Below are 24635 nucleotides of genomic sequence, written 5' to 3'. Positions count from 1 at the left end.
TGATTGACAACATATGTCACTATGTAATGACAGCGTTGCATCAGTTACATCAGTCAGTCAGTAGCGTACAAGTTTCAATTTTTAATACGTTCGTTCACGTTTTCGCACAGAAGTTTTTAATCGAAATTACATTTACACTGTGAAGGCAAAGGTCGCCTAGGTCAGGCGAACTTTTTTAGTACTTATTTAATTTACTGAGACTCGTAAAAAATATACCAAAAATGTTCTCCCGCGCTTTCAAGCCCGTCTCATCTGCAGTAGCCCAGAGTGGCTCAAAGAATTTTTCCACATCATGTCAGGTAAGTAAAATAATTAATGGCAGTTAATTGTTCACTTTGTGTAAAGTTATAGCAATTTAGATTTACAAAACTGTTGAATGATAATTATTTTCTACTGTTAAAATGTTTTACTAGTTATTAAAAGTTTATATGTTTTAGAGGAATTTCAAAGTCGTGGTCGCTGGCGCATCCGGAGGTATCGGTCAACCTTTGGCCCTGCTCCTAAAGCAGAACCCTCTGGTGACACGGCTGGCGCTTTACGACATCGCGCCGGTGACCCCAGGAGTTGGAGTTGACCTTTCTCACATGAATACCCCAGCCAAGGTCTCTGGTCACAAAGGTCCTGAGGAACTCTCTGCAGCCATTAAAGGTACTAAAGACTAGTAAAAACAATTACTTAAATATATATATGGACTTCATATGAATTGATTATTACATAATAACATTTTATGGATGATTTTGTGTCTTATCAAATATATTTTATTTATAGATAATGATCAAGGTCATGCATATAGAAGTTTTGTCTTAAAATATATTCTCTCAATGAAGTTTATATGTTTTCCTATATATATTATCATGGTAGAATTATTTTTAGTCTAGAGTCATCTATAGTCAGTCATAAAATGATATCAGTTGTACTGTGCTTAGTATCACATTCAGAGATTGCCCTTTAATTAATGACTTTATGTTACTATGGGGGTGGATGATTATTAGTAATGTGGACTAATGACCTTATTGCTACCAATATATCATGGCAGGTCAACCTCCAACCTTCCCATAGAAACCATCCTGGTTATTTGCCGTGATGAGCTAACTGACCTGAAGTGACTTCATGCTCATTTCCACATTGCTAGCAATATGATTTTTAGTACATTTAATTTATCTGTTTGCAGAATGCAGTGTTACAAGCAGGTCTTACAACATTGTAAACTGCATTCAGTAGTGTGGCAAGGGGGTTGTTAACATGTTAAAGACTGCATGACCACCGGTGGGTTACTCCGCAACGAAAGTAAATATACATGTTGAGACCGGGAGGTCACCTGTGGGCACTTTAATTGAAATAAATCTAGGGGTTAAATAATATCTACATCAAATTATTATACACTATAACATATTGTAATAAAAAATATATAGGTACCTATGTAATTATAATTAAAAAAATTACTCTTTTTTTTTTAATCATAATTACGTAGGTACCTGTATATATATATTTTTTGTCTTAAACATATTAATAATGTATTTTCATTTACAATATATTCTCCATTATTATAAAACTCCTATTAATGACAATTCCAATGAGAATTGTCATCATTACATAGTATAAAACAAAGTCTACTAAAAACTATGCAATGGATTTTTAAGCGGTTGTTTTTAATAGATGGAGAGATTCAAGAGGAAGGTTTATATATATAATAGATGTTTTTGTAAATAAGAAAAAGCGAGAGCAGATTAAATATTAAAATATATTAAAATGATAAATTATCATGTTGACATTACAAATAAGATTACTGAGATATTAAAAGTGACATATTCTATAAAACTGTACAAACAACAAATCTTACGATGGTCAGCATTATACTTACAACAGATGTACAATGTGCGAAGTCGGGGCGAGTAGCTATTTTACAATATAACACATATAATTTTACAATATAACACATAACTAATAGTCTTCTTCCTCACCCCCCCGATTGAATTATGTTATCACTAATGCTAATTTTCGTTTCTACCCTAGATGCCGATGTGGTGGTCATCCCCGCCGGCGTGCCCCGCAAGCCAGGCATGACTCGCGATGACCTGTTCAACACAAACGCTTCCATTGTGCGAGACCTGGCCATCTCCATCTCCCAGAACTCACCGAAAGCTATCGTGGCCATCATCACCAACCCCGTCAACTCTATGGTTCCCATCGCATCTGAGGTCTTGAAGAAGGTAAGTGTTAAATAAGTATGTTAGTTAGGTAAGGTATAGTGGTAAATAATGGGTAATGGGGATTGTTAGTAATGTGGATTGATGATCTTATTGCTAGCAATGTACCATGTCAGATCCACCTCCATGTGGTTCCTCCTGGAAACCATAGTGATAAATTCTTGGTGAATTTGTCATGATGGGCTAACTGGTCTGAACTCATGCTCATCTTATCATCCTCCACTGGTGCCCCGCCAGCGTAGACCGTTAGCGCAGGCGGGTGCACAATTCCATTGTCATCCATAAAAAAGAAAAAAAAGTGGTAAATAATAATTATTTTATTTATAAATGATTTTGGGTATGTTATAAGATGGAATGTTATTTAGAATTGGGTTAACATGTTTTCAGACATTTTTTTTTTAAACAAAATCGGGCAACGACATTTATCTTATGTTTATTTTATCACCTGTAAATTTTTTAAATTATATAAACGTTATTTAATTTTTAAATACAAATAATCTAGACTTATCCTTCCACAAAAATCCTTCTTTAGCAATAAAAAAAAAATCATTTAAGACATTAGTGACTTATGCGAAAAAAATTTTTTATTATAATCTTTTTTTGATGAAATTTGACGTGAAGATTAGATCTTGATCTCACACTGTTTCTCAACGGCATACGCCTCACTTGGGCAATTTGATTGTTAACTCCCTTAAGGGGGGCAATTCTAAAATTGAATTTTTATTAAAGTTATATGGAATGTGAATTTAATTTTTTTATTATATGAAAAATTTTATAAAGGCTAAGGTGTAGCATGACACTAAAAAGGTTGGGAAACACTGATCTAACGTATATATCGGATTGCTTTTTATCCTATATTATATTATATAAAAATAGAAAGAAAGAAAGAAAGAAAGGAAGAAAGAAAGAAAATATTTTATTCAGTGCAATGTAAAAAATACAATATGAACAACAAACGAAAAAAAAGAGCATATAAAATGTACATATAATTAAACTTAATTTACCATGTAGATAATTAAAAATAGCAGGCGAATTCGCGTGTAACTACTAGTATGTTACAAACATGCAAGTTCCGTATACATTACATCAATAAATGGACAACAGCGTTGTTATTCATAAATATATATATTGATATAAATCATTAGATAACGTATTCAGTCCCTTGTAATTAATGTACAGTCCTTCTGATAAATTAGGTGACTAAGTGGTTGAATGTGAGGTGATGTAGGTAAAACGTAACTAAAGTGAATTTGATGTAACATTCTTATCCACTGACCTGTTGGAGTTTATTCAATACTAGCTGTACGGAATTTTACTTTATTTTTCTAAAATAAAGGTAGCCTAAGTCAGTCCTTATTACATCAGCTACCTGCCAAAAAAATCCGGTAAAATCAGCCCAACCTATTCAGAGATTAGCCGGAACGAACATACAGACAAAAATGGTGAAAAATGTTATTGTTGTACCGTATTCATATTCATATGCATGTAGTAAAAAATGGTTATTTCAATATTATAAACAGACACTCCAATTTTATTTATATGTATATTCAATATAATATGTATGATGGATGTATGTATCATACATACATAGTCATATCCACGAAATTGAATAAACTGAAAACAGGTAAGTGGAGAAGAGAAATGAACATGAAATTACACTATGAAATTACATATACACGCACCGGTTTATATCAAGCTGACTGTACATTGAATTGGGAACAGTACACTCTGTGTACATTGTGTATTATAATATAAACAAGATATTGACGTCATGTTTGTGCATATGTTTCCCAATAGTAATTAACTTTGTATTAATCTTATTATTACAAACGGGAAAGTTTGTGAGTATAGATGGATGTTTGTTAATCTTTCACGCAAAAACTACTGAACGGATTTTAATGAAACTTTGCAGTAATACATAGGCTATAATTTTAAAAGACATATAAATTGGGCGAAATATAATGACAAATGTTTGTTTTTAAGTATGATAATGGAATGGTGGACCCGCCAGTGCTTACGGTTTACGCTGGCGGGGCACCAGTGGAGGATGATAAGATCAGCATGAGGTCAGGTCAGTTAGCCCATCGTGACAATTTCACCAAGAATCTATCACGATGGTTTCCAGGGGGAACTGCGTCGACCTGACACTACATTGACTGGTACTCTGGTACACTGACTGGTACATTGCTAGCAATAAGATCATCAGTCCACATTACTTTTCAATCAACACGATTACAATTACAATCTCCTTTTACCCCCTAATGATGAATGTTAGGTAAGTGTGATGCGGACGAAGTTACGCGGGGCAGCTAGTGTAAATATATATATACATACACCTATATACTTAATGGGTTTATATTATTTCAATTCCCGCACTATTAGTATGTGTGATACCGCAATATTCAGTGTGGAAACCTAACCACCGCTACTGCAAAATAACACCTAAAAACTCAGCTTTTTCAAATGAGCTTCAAAGATATACGATTACAAAAATGCACTCATTTTTGAATTCACTAATAGCAAAATAATATGTTATATTCCACAAAATACCACATACCAAAAAAATATCCGATCGTGATAAAAATAGTACGAAAACCTAGTTTTGTATGTTTATTTATTTAACAGTTCCAAAGGTTTTATATACATACAGCTGTGTCCGCGACTTCTTCCGCTTGGAATAGTGAACGTGGAAAAATATTTAATAACAAATAAAATATTAAATAATTAATTATAAATATTAAAAATTAATAATTAATTATAAATAAAATATTAAACTAAAAACAAAAACAAAACTCAAAAATGCTAAAGAAAACGTTTTATCGTTCTAGCTTCAAAAATGGCTATTCATCCGTACAAGCTTACTACCATGTTTAATGCAGACGTAAAGTAATAGAAGGGACTCAAGTGTCGACAGAAATATTACAAGTGTAGGCACATATCCATCAAATAAACTATTACTGCATTGCAGTCCTTAAACTTTAAAGATGTGCACATTATCAATCAACATACAAAAATCAAATCATCCATCAAAAAATCTATTTAGTCTTTAAATTTTAAAGATGTTCCACATTATCAATCAACATACAATTGTACGCCCATTCTCAATTGATTACAATTGATTGATTGAGCCAAAATCATTTATTTTCACAAACTAATCCCCCTGCCATTTCGATAAGAAGTTGATAATATGTTGTTATAGTGTCCGTATTAATTTTATATTCTGTTTTTAATGCGTGGTCTCTATATCTAATTAATATTACTTTATATTTAATCGAATTAAGTGTCATTTTGCGGAAATCCAATTCACTTCTTGATGGATTTAATATTTTATTTTATTCTGAAGAAGCGAAACACGTGTTAACTAAATAACGGTCGGAATATCGCCACTAGAGAAGGTCGTAACGGTACTTAAGTTTCAACACACTGGCGTATCTAGGGGCTAGGCGGGGCAGTACTCCTAGGCCCTGAAACTCAGGGGATCCTCGAACCCTTACCAGAAAATCTCGATCGAAATGAACTTTTTAAAATTTCTTCCATTTTCAAAATAAATATGACAGGTTACAACCCGACTTTACTCATGGCAACTAAGTTGACAGAATTTTGAAAGTTCTTTCTTTCTTTCAGCATATATTTGTCCACTGCTGGACGTATGCCTTTTGCATAATTGTCCACATCAGTCTGTCTGTGGCGTGTCTTGTCCAGGTCGGTCCTGCCGTCTTCCTGATATCATCGGACCATCTGGCAGTTGGTCTGCCTACGCTTCTGCTTCCCATTCTAGGTCGCCACATTAAGAATCTGTATGTCCATCTGTTGTCTTTGACTTTTTTTTTTAAATTTATACCTTCGGAATTCCCTAAATTCTTTCTGTGGGTTGGCAGTGTTGTCAATTTGACAGATAGCGATATGTGCGTTTTAATAAAACTGTAATGTAGTCCATTTTGTTATTTGCCCCAAGGCCCTCGGTTACCTAACTACGCCCGCTGTTTCCACAATGAATATTTGTGGTCTCACACATGCTAAATGTAGCGGGAAGCTCGTGCGAAGCTGGGACGTGTAGCTTGTTATGTATAAAGTAAGCATATAATATCTATATATAGAGTCGCTATAACGGTCAAAGTCCACAGTTTGGTCGAGAGCAAATTGAGTGAATGATTTATTTGCAGATATAATTCTCTACATTTTTACATAGCACAATCATGATGCGTCAGTTCCAGGTATGCAAAAGTTTATAAATTAAAATATAGATAAAATTTTGTACTATATATACTTATAATATTTCTGTCAACACTCGGCACCCTTCCATCCTCACATCTCCACATGACAGATTTCTTTCTTGAGTGTAAGCCAGTCCGGATTACGACTCCGCGTTGAATGTACACGTACTATGCCATGTAGCACACTATTAAATAAACTTACTAATGTAGTACAATTATTACATGAGCTGTTTTTTTTTAATTACTTAATATTAGATTGAAACGATATCGTATACTGGCAATTTTGCTTGCTGTGTGGACAGTGTTGCCATTCTCTATTAAATGAATGTATTTTGTGAATAATTCTTTAGTTCATCAATACATTTGATTGATTTATTTTTTCATTGTATTCTATTATACCGCATTTTTGAGGTGTTTTTTTTTAATTACCTAATATTAGATTGAAACGATATCGTATACTGGCAATTTTGCCACACTATTAAATAAACTTACTAATGTAGTACAATTATTACACCTATATACTCAGTACCTAGATACTACAGGAAATAAAACAAATTAAACAGCGACACCTCATCACATCATACATAACGCTACAGTGGTGAGGTAATACTCATTAGGCTACAAAATTATTATCTATACATATAAATAAAATTGGAATGTCTGTTTGTAATATTGAAATAACCGTTTTTTACTACATGCATATGAATATAAATATGGTACATACTCCAAAATAACATTTATTTCAATTTTTGTCTGGCTGGACCGATTTTGACGGGACTTTTTTTTGGCAGGAAGCTGATGTAATAAGGAGTAACTTAGGGTACTGTTATTTTAGATAAATAAAGTTAAATTCCACGCGGAAGAAGTCGCGGGTAAGCTACATTTACATCTTTTTTTTTTACTACGATAGTGGGAAACAAGCATACGGCCAATCTGATGTTAAACGGTTACCGTGCCTATAGACGCCTGAAACACCAGGGGTGTCACGTGCGGCAAATATGACATACAAATTTCTTGTATTACCATTGTTGAAAATCTCAAAACACAAACTCGGATGAAAAAAAAAACGTGATGAAATCTCGTACATTACCTCAAATATATACAGCTGATATACAGCTCACGCTAGTTTTGGAGTCAGGACTGCATCAAACTGTAAAGTTATGAAAGTTTAAATAAATAATAATAATAATAATAATAATAATCTCAGGACAATTCACACAGCGCCATCTAGACCCAAGTTAAGCTAGCTAAAGCTTGTGTTATGGGTACTAGATAACTGATACAATTACATAGATATTTTTTTTTTGTAAATACATACATATTATATATAGAAAACACCCAGACCGATATAAACTATCATACTCATGAATACAAATGTTTGAGCCGTGCGAGGAATCGAACCCGCGACCATCGGTCGTAAAGCAGTCCGCTGGACCACCGAGGTCGTCCAGCGGTCTAGTACACTATAATTTTTTTTTTTTTTTAAATATCTCTCTTCGTAAAGAATTGGTGGGAATGGGGTTGTTAATAATATGGACTAATGAACTCATTGCTAATGTACCCCAACCCACCAAACCCAAAGTACCATGTCAGGTTACCCACACGGTTTCCTTTGGAAACCATCATGATTAATTCACCGTGAATGTGTCATGAAGGGCCAACTGACCTGACCATGAGATGAGCTCATCTTATTATCCCCGCCAGCGTAACCTCCAAAGGAGGTTAAAGTGACAAAAACTTATCATGATGGTTGACTATGACTTGGGAACTATCGTGATAAGTTCCTGGTGAACTTGTCACTTTGGGTTAGCTGACCTGGTTTCATGGTCATCTTATCATCCTCCACTGATGCCCCGCCAGCGTAAGCTATTAGCGCAGGCGGGTGCATCATTCCATTATCATCAATTACATCTCAGTACTTAGTCCACGTACAAAAAGTCAAAAATCGCGAATTTGTACCAGGTTACTAGTACGGTTGACATCCCTATTTGGTGCCTACTCGCCGTGTTGCTAACTCATAGTACATATAAATATTTTTCCTTATTACAGTGAGAATGTGAATAATGAATTATGTATATTTTTCTTAAATACCTATTACCTGTATCTTTGCACGCGTGGTATTGTTAAGTGGTAAATAATTTCGAATATATTTCGAACTATGAGCCACCCCGGTTTCGAATAGGTGGATTACAAATTTTTTGTCTTGTACTATACTCTTGGATTAGATTGATTGGCATTGGATGCGAGCAGCGCAGGACCGATCGTCGTGGAGATCTTTGGGGGAGGCCTATGTCCAGCAGTGGACGTCTTCCGGGCTGCAATGATGATTGAATCACTCTATCTATTGTTGAAAACTTCTTTAAAATACGTTGCGTAATTTAAAAAATATAAACGAAGCAAAATACATACATCCAAGGCGACTGTTTTTATACTACGTTTTATACAAATTCGCTAATTTCGTCTGTATTCTAACTTTTCGAAATCACTCAACTTGCTGTAAATCACATAACTGATTTTGATACAGTATTCACTATAATTTAGATAATTTTTCCAGAGGTACATGTTTAATACATGCAAATCATTATTGGACCTCTGCACACCTACAGGTATACGGAGATCCTATAACAAATTTGTAAAACTGAGGTAGTTCAACGTCCGAGTTTGGAATACTAATAATATGGATAGTACAGAGCATTGGCCCCCATTTTCGTCTGGTGAAACTGTCAAGGACAGCGACCAACAGTATTCAAATGGAAAAAAACCACCTTCTATCATCCATAGGCTTGCAGATTGTTTACCATTCTAGTTGGAATAAAGTCAACAGTATTTTTTTTCTTATGGATGATAATGGAACAGTGCACCCGACTGCGCTGACGGTTTACTGGCGGGGCACCTATGGAGGATGATAATATGAGCATGAGGTCAGGTTAGATATTATGGCAAATTCACCAGACATTTAACAATGTTTTCCATGGGGAACCGCTTGGAGGTCAACCTGACATGGTACATTGCTAGCAATGGGGTTATAAATCCACAGTACTAACAATTCCCTTCCCCCCAACTCAACAGTATTAGAATACAAAAAAATCCACTTTCGACCATCCGTAAACTATCAGATTGTTTACCATTCTAGTTGTAATAAACTCCACATATTGTACAATATATTACAATGTTTTGTAGAGATAAAAAATAGATATATTGTCATAGCTGATAAAGACTGGGTTCTGATTGAATGTTATCACTTGATAAGGATTATTGTGGAAGCCTTGTACATACACTGTATTAAGTAACTTTCTGACATAAGATATTGAGATCTATAGATAACTAGTACTGAACGGAAAACATAATACGTTAGGTTTTATTTATGTATCTAGAAGAGAATATAGCTTACGGCGAACCTAATAGTACGAGATATACATGAAGAGCACGCGGACATCACGTCTTCATGTGATACCTTCATCCCTAATGAATCCATTCCGGGAAGCAATTGTCGTACTTCGGTGTACTGTAATTTTACTGTCATATCTCGCCATTAAAACGAAACTCCGTATTTGAAACAATTTGCTTCAGCTTCTTGGCTGCTCAAGTAGGTGAAACAGAGGTAGGTACCCTCTGTAGATGAGAGTCCGGTTATTAACGATTTCGAACTGATGAAGCAGTTAAAAATGCATTTTTTATTATTAACGGTTAATTAACTGCATTTCATATCAAGTATGAATGTACTTTCAGTAGCTATGGGCCAAAAAGAATGACCACAAACAAAAGGCAAATTGACTTTAAAAGAGAAGGCTCAATTAGAAACTCCAAAAACTAGATCTTCTAAATTCTAGGTATTATAGATGAGTGGACTATTTTAATGAACACGTATGAAATCTTATGATGTAGGTGTTTCATCATTCAGACCAGATATATTCCTATATTGGAAAAAATCTACACAATAAAGAAACATATTTTTACACTTTTTCTGTGTCACAGTCGGATAATTAACCGTTAATAACCGCATGTTATCAGTAGCCAACCATACATACGGTTAAATAACGGTAGCTAACGGGATTTTTACAATTATAACACTCACGTAGGCAGACGACTTTGAACAAAGTGACTTTGTAATACAACAAATAGCAGTATCGTGTACGCATTTGGCCCTATTCGATTTTAACTCACCTTGGGTGATAGACTGCTGTGCCAAATTCCAAACAGATAGCAATGGAAGTTACAAAGTCATATGCACTGTTGTATCTACATTAGGTATAATTTTGATATGTGGCCATAAATTAAATATATCGTTGTAGTAGTTTTTGACGGCCTCGGTGGTCTATCGGTTTAGCACACCGCCTTACTTCTGACGGTCGCAGGTTCGAACCTCACATGGCACAAACATTTGTATTCATTACTGATTGTTTGTATCGGTCTGGGAGTTTTCTATTTATATATTTACGAAAAAAATATCTGTGTATTTGTGTCAGTTGTCTATTACCCATAACACAAGCTTTAATTAACTTAACTTGGGTCTAGAAGGCGCTGTGTGTATTGTCATGAGATTATTATTATTAGTAACTTCTGCCGGTGTCTTTGCGCGATGATTATTAAATGCGATTATATATCGAAGTAGATTATCCGTATACCATCACCTATACCATAAGAATGGATAAACTTCTGGAAACCAAGGGGGGAAAGGATTATTAGACCTTGCCTCCATTACTAGCAATGCACTATATTAGAATGGCCTTCAATAAATATTTCCATAATATTTATCTATTACTTTTAACTAATATTAGTAAATTTTCCGTACATTTAGACCTATGTATTTTACATGAAAATTGAGTAGAATGGAATAGAAAATCATTTATTGAAATAAACGTACATTGAAGCACTTTTTAATAGTCATCACATTTTTTTTTATCTACCGCTCATTTGGAAGCTGTCGCATCACAAGAAGAACGAGACATTCATAAGCGGCTAAAATGTCCTACATGAATAAATGATTTTTGAATTTGAAAGAAACTTGCGTGTTTCTCTTTTAAGAAATTTTGTTGTTAGTTTACATTTTGAAGTTTGTGTGTGAATACAAACTACCAACTGATATTCGGGTTCCTACAGTGAACATGTGAAACAATTTGGTAAATAAATTAATAATTATTGTAATATATTATTTGACTAAAGATTATTTATATTCCAGGCTGGAGTGTACGACCCTCGCCGCGTATTGGGCGTCACCACCCTCGACGTGGTACGCGCAGCTGCCTTCATCGGAGAGATCAACGGCGTTGACCCCCGCTCGGTGACCATTCCAGTCATCGGTGGTCACTCCGGAGTCACTATCATTCCAGTTCTGAGTCAGAGCCAGCCACAAGTGAAGCTTAATGACCAGGCCAAGATTAAGGCACTCACAGAGAGGATACAGGAGGCTGGCACTGAGGTGAGTTTATATACAGGTGCTCAAAATATACTGCTTGTTTTATTCGGCTTTTTTGATCCAGCGGTTTAGAACACTGTCTTAATGGTCACGGGTTCGATTCCTCGCGTGGTACAAACATTTGTATTCATGGCCATTAGTCTGAGTGTTTTCTATGTAATACATGTCTTTAAAAAAAATGTTTTTAATTATTTCTAATAATGCTTGAGACTAGATGGCTCAGTGTATATTAAGTACAAATACACACTTGATTATTAGTATGGGTCTGGGTATTTCCTATATAGGTTACATACGTATTTATAAAAAAAGTATTTCTAACAATTGAATGTTAAAAAACATGTTTTTTTGTAGGTGGTTAAGGCGAAGGCTGGAGGCGGCTCCGCCACTCTCTCCATGGCGTTTGCTGGTGCGCGCCTCGCAGACGCTGTCCTCAGGGGATTGAAGGTAAAACTCATATTCTTTATTTAGATGTCAGATCTTAAACTGTAATAGAATAATTCGAAAAATTCAAATGTGTTTATATCTAACATTAAATGAAAATCCTGGACATAACAACTATTGCCATGCAGGTTTATCATTTAAGTAATCGTTTTGTTTGTAATAGGGGTTGCTCAATATATATGAATAACAATAGTAAAATGTAAGGACATGTTTTGTGCAGTGCTTAGTAGACAATATTTATTTATTTACACAACTATTATCACAGGCCTAAACCCAATACAATAGTGTATCTAATATTATTACTAGTATTTAGTTTGTGTCACTGGCCTTTTAATTGCAATATTACTGATATATTGGAGTAACTAGGTAACTGTGTCTCATATTGATTTATTTAACTTCACAATAACTTAACACCTCGCGGCGTTATCTACCAGGCAACGTGGTGCAGAGAAATATTGTTGGTAGGGCACTAATATAAATGAGACAAGTCACAAAAATATATAAGGCAAAATATATATAGATTTCAATAAAAAATAATACATATAAATACTATTTATAAATAAATACTTAATGATCTGATAGACAAATTATATGTATGTGTATGTATAATTACACATTTATAACAATTTAATTTCTCCACCAGGGTGATGCTAACGTAGTTGAATGCGCTTACATCAAATCGGATCTCACCGAGGCGACGTACTTCGCGAACCCTGTCCTCCTGGGGAAGAACGGAGTGGAGAAGAACCTCGGCTACGGCCAACTGAACGAGTACGAGCAACAGCTCCTGAAGGCCGCCATCCCCGAGCTCGTGAAGAACATTAAGACTGGTGAAGAATTCGTGAAGAAGTAAATAGTAAATTATAACAACCAGGCCAGTTTTGGACAATAAATGGTGGTAGAGGGCGCTGCTTGTTAATGAATGATATATTAATGATAAACTTGTATATGTATAAGAATATTGTAAATATATACGTTTTTTTATTTCATCAAAACAATATTTTAAAGAGATTTTTTGTTTGTTATAACAAAACTCATAAATAATTCATTTTTTATCTGCACTTACATTATTAGCGAGTACTCTGTATTCTACATAACGTGGAGTAGAGCATAGAGAGAGTTATACAGGGTGAGTTGTAAATGGTATACCAATCAAGGTTGAATTGCATGAGATTTTACATGAGCAGCGCTGTGGAATAGAGCTAGTTATACAGGGTGATTTGTAAATGGTATATCAGACAAGGTAGAATACTCATGCAATTAAATCCTGTATATAAAATCTCAAATGATATAACTTTAAAATTGAAATGTTTGGGAGTATATTTTTTAAAGTGTTATCAAATTATGTTTTATTTTAAGTACAGTGTCGTTATGTAAGTGCGATTTCTCAATGCAAAAGTGGCGTCCTCTATGAAATTCTTATGTAGGTTATGTTACGGCCTGGAGTATGGTAGCGATGGTACATAAGTGTAACATGATGCAAATTTGTAACTACTAATAATTATTTAACTGTAACAAACTTTTAGATACTTATTATTTATATTTATGTTATTTATTTGTACAGTTTATTTGTTTATTCTACAGAGTAAATAGGAGTTTTGTGTTGACTGATGTCAGATATTATATCGGGCCCCAGTTTTGTGAAGTTCATAATTTTTCGCCTTTTTACTATTATGTAAAAATGCTTAGGAAATTGAATTTTATTTAAAAACCTAAGTTACAAAGCCGTTTGCGTGGATATCTGAGTCTCACCTATTGCTGCCAGCACGCATCTTTGTAAGCTGTTTTTTGGTTGAAGGTTGAGATACATAAGTAAAATCATTCGATATGGAGGTATAATATCAGAATCTTCCGGAAATTCATTGCCTTAAAGGTACTACAGGCATTAAATGATATGTTTCTATTCCGTACATAGTCAATTGCCGTTTGCCATGAGGTGGGTCCGCTAAGTAATAGTTGGTATCAGTCATACATAAATATTTTATTGATGTTTTACAGTTGGGTACTTGTACCAAAGTTACCGCCACATGAAGAGAGAGTGTACATATATGTGATGTTTTGTTACGCGAGATGTATTGTGGATGTTGATAATAAATTATTACAACATAATTGCATTGTTTTACTTGTGTTAATACTTATACTAGCATTAACATCGCGCATACAGCTATGGCAGTATGCGTATTGTGTATCTGTGGTATTACGTTTGCGCGGGAAAATAAAAACTACAACAATAGTTTCTTCTTCAGACACTAATTAATCGTTGTCTTCATTAAAATTAGTTTTACACTATTTATGTCTACAATTTACTTTTATTTAATAGAATACCTATATACAGAAACCCGAATATGAATACAGCCCCTAATAACATACCTAACTTGTAACAAGCTGTTATCCATACGAACAAGAAATTCCTGATACCCATATAAAAGAAATTCCTGATTTTAGATATTTTTATTAGCGAGTTTTCTGTTAATATTTGTTTGTTGAATGTATCTTAATGACTCAGTATTTATTTTGACTTCCTGCAAATAATCGGCCAATCAGAGTGAAGATCGTCCCTCTCATTTCTTCCTTGGAACTATCAAACCCAACCGTACTATCGTTGACCCTTTTTCTCTTATCGTTACGCATGTCATATTCCCCTAGTAGATAGTTCGAAATAGAAAATGGTATTTTTTATCCGTGACTAATGGACAGGATTACATGTCACCGGTGTTTAGTAAGTGATGCACATAACTGTGGAAAATCCGCAAAGATAAAAAGTTGGTACTAGGCTAGCAGAAAACTTTAGGACTTATCCAGTTTGAAATGTCAATTACTGTTTTTGTCAACGGTGGGTAAGTCAAATAACTCACGGTACCAGGTTAGCAGAAACCTTTAGGTGGTATTAATTGAGCTTGTGAGGTAAATTATTAAATACTGCTCTTCGTTTATGCGTTCCTATTCTTCTCTGTGATTATACAACGAAATAACTTGTAACCTATTTCATAAGAGAGTTTATTCGAGAAATTTCCAAGATGTCGACAACTCATCGCAGTGTTATTAATACTCATTTGCTAATTTATTCCTTAATTGAAAAATGAAGTTTATCCAATTTTATGTGTAAATAATAGATACCCATCAAACGGCTTTTTAACAGTTATTTTATTTACTTAATTTGTTTTAACAGGTTGTTCCGAGCTGTAATTTTTACAAGTGTGTACAAATAAGTTTTTTTTCATCTAACTGTATCATGGAACGATAAGCTGATGAGCTAGAAAGTGTCAATCGTCGCATATACAGCACCATGAATTGTCATGAAACGCCAGTAGTTTTTTTAATTTAATATTTTTTACGGCACTGGATACGAGTCCTTTTCAGTCCAACCTGGTTATGGTGGAACTCAAAAGACCTCGAAAACTACTAGACTTGAAGTAAGTAGTATTCCTCATGCCCATCCGGACATTCCGTAGGAGTAAGTCTGGTAGTAGTGGGTCGTAAGTGGTAATTTTATTCGATGAGAAAATAAAACAGAAAAACTAGATTTGCATCTTATTTATTGATTTGTCCTCCCAAAACTTTGTTTTCGCTTATGTTCGGACTTACAAGGATTATGTTTTCTTTTCGGCTACTTACAAATACATTACAGTTTTATAAAGAAATCACAATGTGGTGCCCGCCGGCGCGGCGGCCGTCGCAGGCGCGCGCACTCAAATAAATTTAATCAGTCGTTTTTATTTTACAAGTAAACTCGAAAACATTTACAAATATATAACGCTTGCGTTTTTAAACGCCCGCCAAGCGTGGGGCTAGCCGGGTGATCTTCTAAATTACAATGTCATGTGGCTATGAAGAAGCATATTATACAAGCATAATGAATAATCACGAGATTCGGGTACAATGAAAACAAATCAATGATATTTAATATTGTACAGAATTCATAGTCTTCGATTGGAACCGCTTTTTTATGATGATATTATACAATAAAAGGGGAAATGAAGCTGTGATCTGGCTCTATATAAAGGCGAGAGAGTAGCGAGTCGTTTAAAAACGCAACCGTGTGGGATCTGTCGCAAATCAAACTGCGTGACGTCGCGCGCCGGCCGCGGCCGCGCTCCCGGACCGCACTCGCTCCACGCACGCACCGCATACGCACTGCACACGCACTGCACACGCACCGCACACGCACCGCGCACGCTCAACAGTCGCACCACACACGCTCCATGCACCCTGTCACTTTCGCACTCGCCTTCAATATTTATAACGGGCCACGTCGGCCGAGCTAACTTAACAAAAGAAATCTCTATAGTAAACTTACGTCTAGTTTCTGTATAATTACAAATGCACAGTGTTTACAAATAACCATACACTTTTACATATGTATATAATTTACCATTGAATCATTTATCCGGCTTATGCTATATTTATAATTATTGTTTTAAACAGTTCAATATTCTAGATCCGAATTTCGTCGAGTATAGAAAAGTTGCGATTCCATGCGTTCCGGACTTCGCTGCGCGGCGCCGACGTACTAACTATACATAAACTGAATGCGACGAACTATTTACAAGAAACGATAATAATTTCAACTACGCGTAATGCTAACTGACGTGAATGTGGCAGCGAAATCCGAAGCGAAGCTTTACAAAATAAATCTTACAAAATTGTATTAACACAATATAGCGTGGCGCGTCGCTGCGCACGTGTCATAAGTCATAATTCACATCGACACAGAATAGAGGGAACCAGCGGGACGACACCGCAACTAGATACGCCTACGAGCTCGAGTCCAATAGTTGGGAGACAGTCATCGACCCGCTGCTTCCCTCGCGCCCGTCGGCTGCAAGCGAGCTCGGCGGAAATATTTAGCGAGGAATCTGCGAATACATACGGCCGGGCAAGTGTCGAGTCATACATAAGACAATAGTCTATACACAATGTACAAGTACCTAAGTGTAGCTAAGTAATGGACGAAGTCGCGCGGAGATCCTATTCTAGTAGAGGGGGCCCGGCGCGCCGTCCCGTGGGACGCAACGGAACGCCCGTGAGGGGTCCGTCCCGCGGGACGGCCGCACCTTCTCAACCGGCTCCAGTGTCAGAGTGGTGATGGAAGACTGGATAAAATATTACAAACAAATTTCACATTTAAAATCGCACACCGACATAACCGTCTGCCATTTAAAATATATTGAGGTAATTTTGCATCACTTTAGCGGCAGTGCTATTAAACATAGAATTTACTAATCATCGCTCGCAGGCTCGAGACTAAACAAGTAGCTAGTTAGACTGTATCACAATCGAGTAGAAGCCCCGGGAGGGCAGTAGCGGGGTGCGTCTTTCGATCACTACATAACCGTTTTCACTGAGAACGCAAAGATCGTCACGAAACGTCGAGCGGTCCACGCGAGAGTAAAGTTTGAACAGTGGACACGCGTCCGGATCCGTGGTCGCCACGACCGATAGTGCGCGCTGGGCGGCACTAGTGCGCGCTGGGCGGCACTAGTGCGCGCTGGGGCGGCGCTAGTGCGCGCGAGGGCGGCGCTAGTGCGCGCGGCGTCAGTCCTCGTCGGAGAGCGGCTCGTACTGCGCCGACATGAGCGGCGCGGGCTCGGGCGCGCCTCCCACGCTCACCGCCGGTGCCGCGCTCGTGCTCGACGCGCCTGCAACACATCCGCCCCGTTAATCTCGCACTCACAAATATTACGAAGTAAAATCCATACAGCGTCATATAAATAGTAAGGGCAACGCCGTAGTCGTAGTTAATTTATAATTAAATACGCGATATTAAAATCAGCAATTGATCCAATGTAAAGATCGTGTTACACACCTTTAGGTCCTTCGAGCCGGATAATATAGCTTAAATTTTTTGTGTAGAATGAAATATGTTATTTATTAAAACCTTTGTTTCCTGTACCTCACAAATAAATATTTTGAAAAAATCTATTAATTAGTTACGACTTCATCTGCTTTTTTAAATGAAAGATAACCTTTATCCGTCATCGTCATCTATTGTATTTAGTACTTCGTGAAAAGAAACAAATATGCATAGGCCGTGGTCCCGATTCGATTCCTCGGACAGTAAAACTATTTGTTCATGAGTATGATTGTTTGTACTGAACTGGGTCTTCCTATGTATGTCTCAGTCGTGTAGCCATAACACAAACTCTGCCTATCATGAGGGTAGATGGCGTTGTGTGAATTGTCCTGCTTTCTTTTTAGTATAATAGCTATCCCCGGATATTAAATTCCTGCTGTATAACTAAATGCATATAATTAAATGTGTGCTGACCGTCGTGGTGGTGGTGGTGGTGGTGCGGCGCGGTGGCGACGTTGAGCGCGGAGTACGGGTAGGCGTACGAGCCGGGGAACGGCAGCGGCTTGGCGCGCTCGTCTGCGTCGCTGCGCATCACCTCCACGATGCGCGTGGTGACGTAGTCGTAGGCCGTCAGCACGCCGCCGCCGGGCCCCGCGCCGCCCGCGCCCCCCGCGCCGCCCGCCGCGCCCCCCGCGCCCCCCGCGCCGCCCGCCGCCGCCGCCGCCCCCGCGCCCGCGGCCCCGGCGCCCCCGCCCGGGCCCGCGCCGCTGTATCGCCGAGCGTTGTTGTTTCTGCAAAGAGAACATATGGATATTGTTGTCGTTCCAAGTAACTTAAATTTTGAGAGGATAATACAGACAAGCATATAGACTACGAGAGCAGTAATTTTTTCAAAATCGCCTTTGTTAAAAGCACTCTCTTCCTGGATTTCACTTCCTGGTCCAATTACAGCAATAGTATTATAGTATTTTCTAAACAAAATACTTTACTTTGTAGCATCTATTGCAGCTTCCCTTATCCCTTCAATAATCGACCTACCTATTCTGATGATGAGAGTCAGGCGGCGAGACTGGTTCGAGGAATGGTCCATGTTTGCCGTCTCGCCGCTTCCACTCATCGCTGCCGTATGCTTCCGATGTTGGCACGAATCTGCTACTGCTGACAATTTTTTTTATGTAAATAGATTGACAAAGTAGTTGTTTAAAAGTTGTTTTTAGTGTAGTATATACTTAAGCTTTTATTTTTTAATGTCTTTAGTTACTACAATAAAACAACACAAGCTCTGCTTAGTTTGGGACTAGATGACTCTATGTGAATTGTCCTGAGAGTTTTATTATTGAATTTCGAAAAATTGATGAAAAAACGACCACTGAGTGACTACTACTAGTAGTCACTCAGTGGTCGTTTTTTTTTACATATTAAGATAATGATTAGAGAGATGTAGTAGGACGTACTTGTGGTGCATGACGGAGGTGGTGGGACTGCAGAAGTCCCTGGTGATGATGTTGGAGGCGAGGTCCCCCAGCTTGATGCTGGCGGTGTGTGCGGCGGCCTGCGCCTCGTCTCGCTCGGCGGCGGCGCGGTCCTGTTGCTGGCTCGCCGGACCGTTGTCGCACTCGCGCATCGTTTGCTGGAACCGATGATTCTTATTTACTAAATCTAATATACATACTACTCGTGTGTATTGTGTACCAGCACGACCAACATATTATAATACGTATGACGAGAAAAAATAGTATCTATCGATATGTATACCGTAAAATTTTACATCATTATCCCTCATTCATTAATCATAAGGCGTAAAAAAAATACAAGTCGTCATGTTGACTTCCAGGTCGACCTGACAGCTTGTATCGAGACGACATCGCTAGCAATGATATAAGCCTCACTAGCCTTCAACCGAGGTATGGGTCCACCTGATATTAAATGGTTCCCGTAGCTCATGGACGTCAGATACACCAGGGGTGTCACTTTCGCGAAGCACCCTTAAGAAATAACGTGTGCGGGTGCGGATACGTACCGGGAACCGCTGCGTGTCGGAGGTCTGGCTGATCTGGTGCGTGATGATGGCGTCAATGAGCGAGGCCGCAGTCAGCTTCCCCTCGGCCGCGCGCGCCCGCGCCTCGCTGCTGACGGCCGCGCCCGCGCCCCCCGCGCCGCCCGCACCGCCCGCGCCCCCCGCACCGCCCGCCGGCCCCGCGCCCGCCGCCGCGCCCCGCTCCGCGCCCGCCCCCGGCGCCGGGCCCCCGCCCGCGCCCGCGCCCGCGCCCGGGCCCGCAGAACTCACCGTCACCGTAGGCCGGCTGGAACGAATACTCTCATATAAGTATACATACTATCTACTCGATTTGAGAGAACCCTATAAAAAAGAAAAAATCTCAAACAAAAAGAAAACATTCAAATTAGTCTCCAAGTAGTGCTACTACTTCTTATGTTAGATTAAGTTTAGTTAAGTTGTCTCTAGTGCGTTTTAAGTAACCCATTCCAAGAGGCTCTTAAGGCATTTAGACAGGGATAGTTGCTTTCAGAACAAAATGTCCATTAACTAATAGCGATTTAAAACACTACTCATGAACGATGGTCTCAGATTCGATACTCAATCGATAGAAAAATTAATATTCATGATTATAAATATTTATATATATCGAAGTCTATTCTATGTATATCATTTGTTTATGAAAAAAATGTAATGAAGTATTTCTATCAGATGATTAGTAGCCATAGTACAAGCTCTGCTTAGTTCGAGACTAGATGGCGCTGTGTGAATCATTTAAGAAATAGTTTAACATCAGATGTCACTATATTGTTTTGCAAATGATTAATATATGTGAAGATATACGAATGTAGGACTTACCTTTCCTTCCTGTCAAGTAGGTGTGGTGCGAGTGCGCGTAACTTGGGCGTGTTGTATGCGCCCCCCGCGCCCCCCGCACCCCCCGCACCCCCCACCGGCCCCGCGCCCTGTCCGGACCCCGACCGGTTGTTTTCACATCCGCCCTGTACAAACAAGAAAGTCGTATTTTTGTAATCATGTACAAGCTCATTTGAAAGAATAAGAGCTGAGTTTTTGTCAGTTCTAAGCTCGAAAGCACATTCTATTAGATTTGACATATCATAGGAGTCTGTGATAGACCTATATGAATAAAGATATTTTGATTTTGAATGTATGTGACGCGTCAGTTGGCATTTTCCATCAGGTGGGTTTTTTATTGGATAATTATGGAATGGTGCTTCTCCTGCGCTAACGGTTTACGCTGGAGGAGTGTGTTATTAGTGGAGGATAATAGATGAAGTCAGGTCAATTAGCCCATCGTGATAAATTCCTGGTGAGTTTGTCACGATCACGGTTCAGTTTACGCATCAGAACCGCGTGAAGGTCAACCTGACATGGCATATTGCCGGCAATAGGGTTATCAGTCCACATTACTACCAATAGATAATAATTATAACTTCATACTGAATGTGTTGTTGGTCGCTCAAATAAATAAATTAGAATCTGTGTGTTGTACGCACGTGCTGTAGGTGGTGCCTGTCGTGCATCATCTGGTTCTGATGGTGCTGCTGCTGCTGTTGGTGTTGCTGGTGCTGTTCCATCGCTATGTGACGCTCCTGCATCGCCATACGCTCCCTGCCATAACGTACTTACATTACATCGTGCACCAATAAATTACTACATCTTTTTTTTAATTACCGATTACAAACATACAATCACAGTTTTCAACTTTACAATATTAGCATACTTAGTAATGCCCGGTGGTTTCACTTGCCATTTAATTGAAAATAAATAATGTAATATATAAAATTCTCGTGTCACAATATCAATTGAAATTTCAGAGAGATATGGTGTACAACTAATACCATACTTCACTGAAATTTCGATTATGATGGAGTTTTATGTATACGTCTGAGGTTGTTATTTATTTTTAATATCCTCTAATATGATCACGATGGTACAGGGTAGATTTTGAACAACCATACTTCTCTGAAATTTCGATTATGATGGAGTTTTATGCATACGTCTGAAATTTTTATACTTTGGACATGGACAAAAGATTTTTTTTCTATGATTCGGCATTAAAAATACATACAACCTAAAATTTTCTATCATCAACCAAAACTTTTTGCAATGGATGTCTTTCTGTTTGCTCGCCGTTCAGAGATATTGTTATAACTTGAATAACGTATACTCACTCTCATAAAACAATTATGTTTACACAAATAGTATAGCAATAGTGAAGTGAATTACCTTTCTCTATTCTGCATGGCGATTTGTCTATCCCGCTCCGAGAGGAACTGTGCTCTTCTGTCTCTTTCTATCATCTGTTGGAAGAGAAACATGCGAATGGTAAATATTATTAGAATTTTAAAATAATTAACAACTTCAAGTCACATTTTGTCAAAACTTAATATTTTGATTTGTTAACAGTTCAAACTTATTATTACATATTTTAACTCTAAGGTATATTAGATTAGGATTAGATTAGGTTTAGATATATTATTAGATATCAGAATAAAACGGGGTTCCACCCGTATGAAATTTATAGCCTATATATTATTCTGATATATAAACTATATTACTGTAAAGTTTCATCAAAATCCATTTATTAGTTATTGCGGGAAAGAGTAACAAACATTGATCCATCCGTATTCACAAAGTTTCGCGTTTAGAATATTAGTAAGTTTTTGAGTGTGACATTATGAAATTAATGTATTTTCTTTAATTTTTTCTTCTTAATTTATTTTATCTTCTCCTAATATATTCCCTCCTCACTCCCTCCCCCTCCCTAATGAGTGATATAATTTATTAAAGGGTTCTTAGATGCTTACCTGATACTGCAGCTGTTGTTGGTGGAACTTCGTTATCGCCATGTCTCGTTGGAGCCTATCTTGTAACCTACAATAGTTACAAATATCTTATCAATAAAATAGCTTTATTTTTCTGGGGAAGTTGTGATGTGGTACAAATTTTACCGTACGATTAGAGTATTACGCGAATGTTAAAACAGGTGGAGTTTTGTTTGGAATGAAATGCTAATTTTAATGGATATTGATTGCTGTTCTCGATGGAAAGTATCATCAGCTGTCTATATATTCGAAAAGGACCATGGATATCACGTCATCACGTGACGCTTGTAGTCACTTTTATGTGTTGCTATTTGAGACGATTAAGATATTATACCAATGTACCCTATAATTTTCTTAACATTTTTCATTCAGCAAACTATAACACAGCCTAAAAAGCCATGTGCTTGACCGTAGAAATAAGTGATACAAAGATACCCAATCAGGTGAAAGTCTAAAACTACTTTCTTTACTATGATCCGTCCACATATTTATTTAATAACCCTAATCATTTTCAATTCGATGAATATATAGTATTAGTTACTGTTTATGAAATAAAAGATATGTCTAATAATCCCGCTCGAAGGACTAGAATTTAGTTGTCGGTCCTCTGAGTCCGGTCGCTATTCGTGGAATCCGGTTCGAGGGACCGGAATTAGTTATCAGTCCTTTGAGCTGAATCGTTGTTCGTAGTGCCAGCAGGCTCGAAGGACCAGAATTTGATCGTAGTATAGAAGCCAGGGGACGTACCTTGCATCGTGGTGCTTGTGGTCGGGTTTGTGGTCGGGCGCGCCGCGCGGCACCGGCAGCGCCGTCGCCGCCGACGCCACGTCCACCAGCGACGTGAACGCCTCGTGACCTGCCGCCACCAATCATCAGGTCAGGACACAGCAATCAATATGAATTTGATACAACGGTTTTAGATGTAATGTGGTGATGGAACTTCATACAGCTGATGATTATATAATAAAAATCACTCACATCACAGATATATAATAAAACATTAGATACAAGTGGATTAGGTATGTCAAATTATTATTATCGATGAAAATGTGTGATAGTCCCGTTTTAAATCAATTCAATTGACCTGTCGTTGTTTACTTTTATAAACGCTACAACAGTAACAGTAACGTCGGGAACGTATTCTGTAAATACATGTCTATAACAATGTTTTTTGAGTGGGTAAGATAAAACGCAGCGGTTACCGGGAGGAGGCGGCGGCGGGTGCGCGTGCTGGTGCGGGTAGACGTGCGGCGTGCGGCGCTGGATGACGGACACCGGCTCCGGGTCGCGGCGCGCGGCGTAGGGCGAGGCGGGGCGGTCGGGCGGCGCGGGGGGCGCGGGCGGCGCGGCGGGGGGCGCGGCGGCGGCGGCGGGGGGCGCGGCGGGGGGCGCGGCGGGCGGCGCGGCCGGCCCGGGCGGCGGCCGCTCGCCCGCGCGCCGCGCGCCGCCGTGCATCTGCTGCGACGTGATGAAGTCCGCCATGATGATCTGCCGCTGCTCCAGCCCGTACGGGCTGCGCGAGTACGCCGCCGTCTGCTGCTGCGCCGGAAACCATACGCACACTCCTAATCTATTCCTCCACTCTGACTTTAGAGACTACGAAGGAACGTCACACGTTCCTAATTATTTAATCGGTACGACATTGACTTTCCATGTGATCGGTTCATCGAGCCGGACTCGAACCGTCTATTAGTTAGTATAATGTTCATATATTCTTT

The 24635-nt window shown here is 38.3% G+C and overlaps 2 protein-coding genes across 2 annotated transcripts in view; one reads left to right on the top strand and one right to left on the bottom strand.

The window, feature by feature from the left end:
* The first annotated feature begins 78 nt into the window (after positions 1-78).
* LOC131848839 (malate dehydrogenase, mitochondrial) lies at positions 79-13356 on the top strand. The gene is made up of 6 exons (XM_059198784.1): positions 79-299; positions 438-648; positions 2014-2210; positions 11601-11840; positions 12189-12281; positions 12922-13356. Exons 1-6 carry the CDS (start codon positions 222-224, stop codon positions 13129-13131), a joined length of 1029 nt encoding a protein of 342 aa, XP_059054767.1. The 5' UTR covers positions 79-221; the 3' UTR covers positions 13132-13356.
* Positions 13357-17654: 4298 nt separating this feature from the next.
* Positions 17655-24635, bottom strand: part of LOC131848870 (uncharacterized) — an 83725-nt gene continuing 76744 nt past the window's right edge. Inside the window, exons 20-32 of the mRNA XM_059198820.1 lie at positions 24308-24456; positions 24120-24259; positions 23665-23773; positions 22900-22966; positions 22319-22392; positions 21586-21700; positions 20927-21069; positions 20257-20375; positions 20093-20226; positions 19527-19702; positions 19111-19227; positions 18547-18863; positions 17655-17917 (exon numbers count right to left, since the gene is read on the bottom strand). Of these exons, the coding sequence (XP_059054803.1) occupies positions 17814-17917; positions 18547-18863; positions 19111-19227; positions 19527-19702; positions 20093-20226; positions 20257-20375; positions 20927-21069; positions 21586-21700; positions 22319-22392; positions 22900-22966; positions 23665-23773; positions 24120-24259; positions 24308-24456 (1764 nt within the window). The 3' untranslated portion in view covers positions 17655-17813. The remainder of the gene's footprint in view (positions 17918-18546; positions 18864-19110; positions 19228-19526; positions 19703-20092; positions 20227-20256; positions 20376-20926; positions 21070-21585; positions 21701-22318; positions 22393-22899; positions 22967-23664; positions 23774-24119; positions 24260-24307; positions 24457-24635) is intronic.

The sequence above is a fragment of the Achroia grisella genome, unplaced genomic scaffold, assembly GCF_030625045.1.
Source record: "Achroia grisella isolate CSIRO2021 unplaced genomic scaffold, CSIRO_AGI_Agris_v1 utg598, whole genome shotgun sequence".
Classification (NCBI taxonomy): Eukaryota; Metazoa; Arthropoda; class Insecta; order Lepidoptera; family Pyralidae; genus Achroia; species Achroia grisella.
The sequence above is the reverse complement of the archived record's forward strand: the minus strand, read 5'-3'. Positions and strand labels throughout refer to the sequence as shown.

Coding starts and splice junctions, on each gene's coding strand:
- LOC131848839 (XM_059198784.1), top strand. CDS start 222: ATGTTCTCCCGCGCTTTCAAGCCCGTCTCATCTGCAGTAGCCCAGAGT. Junction 649..2,013: donor ACTCTCTGCAGCCATTAAAG/GTACTAAAGACT, acceptor TTTCTACCCTAG/ATGCCGATGTGGTGGTCATC. Junction 11,841..12,188: donor TACAGGAGGCTGGCACTGAG/GTGAGTTTATAT, acceptor GTTTTTTTGTAG/GTGGTTAAGGCGAAGGCTGG.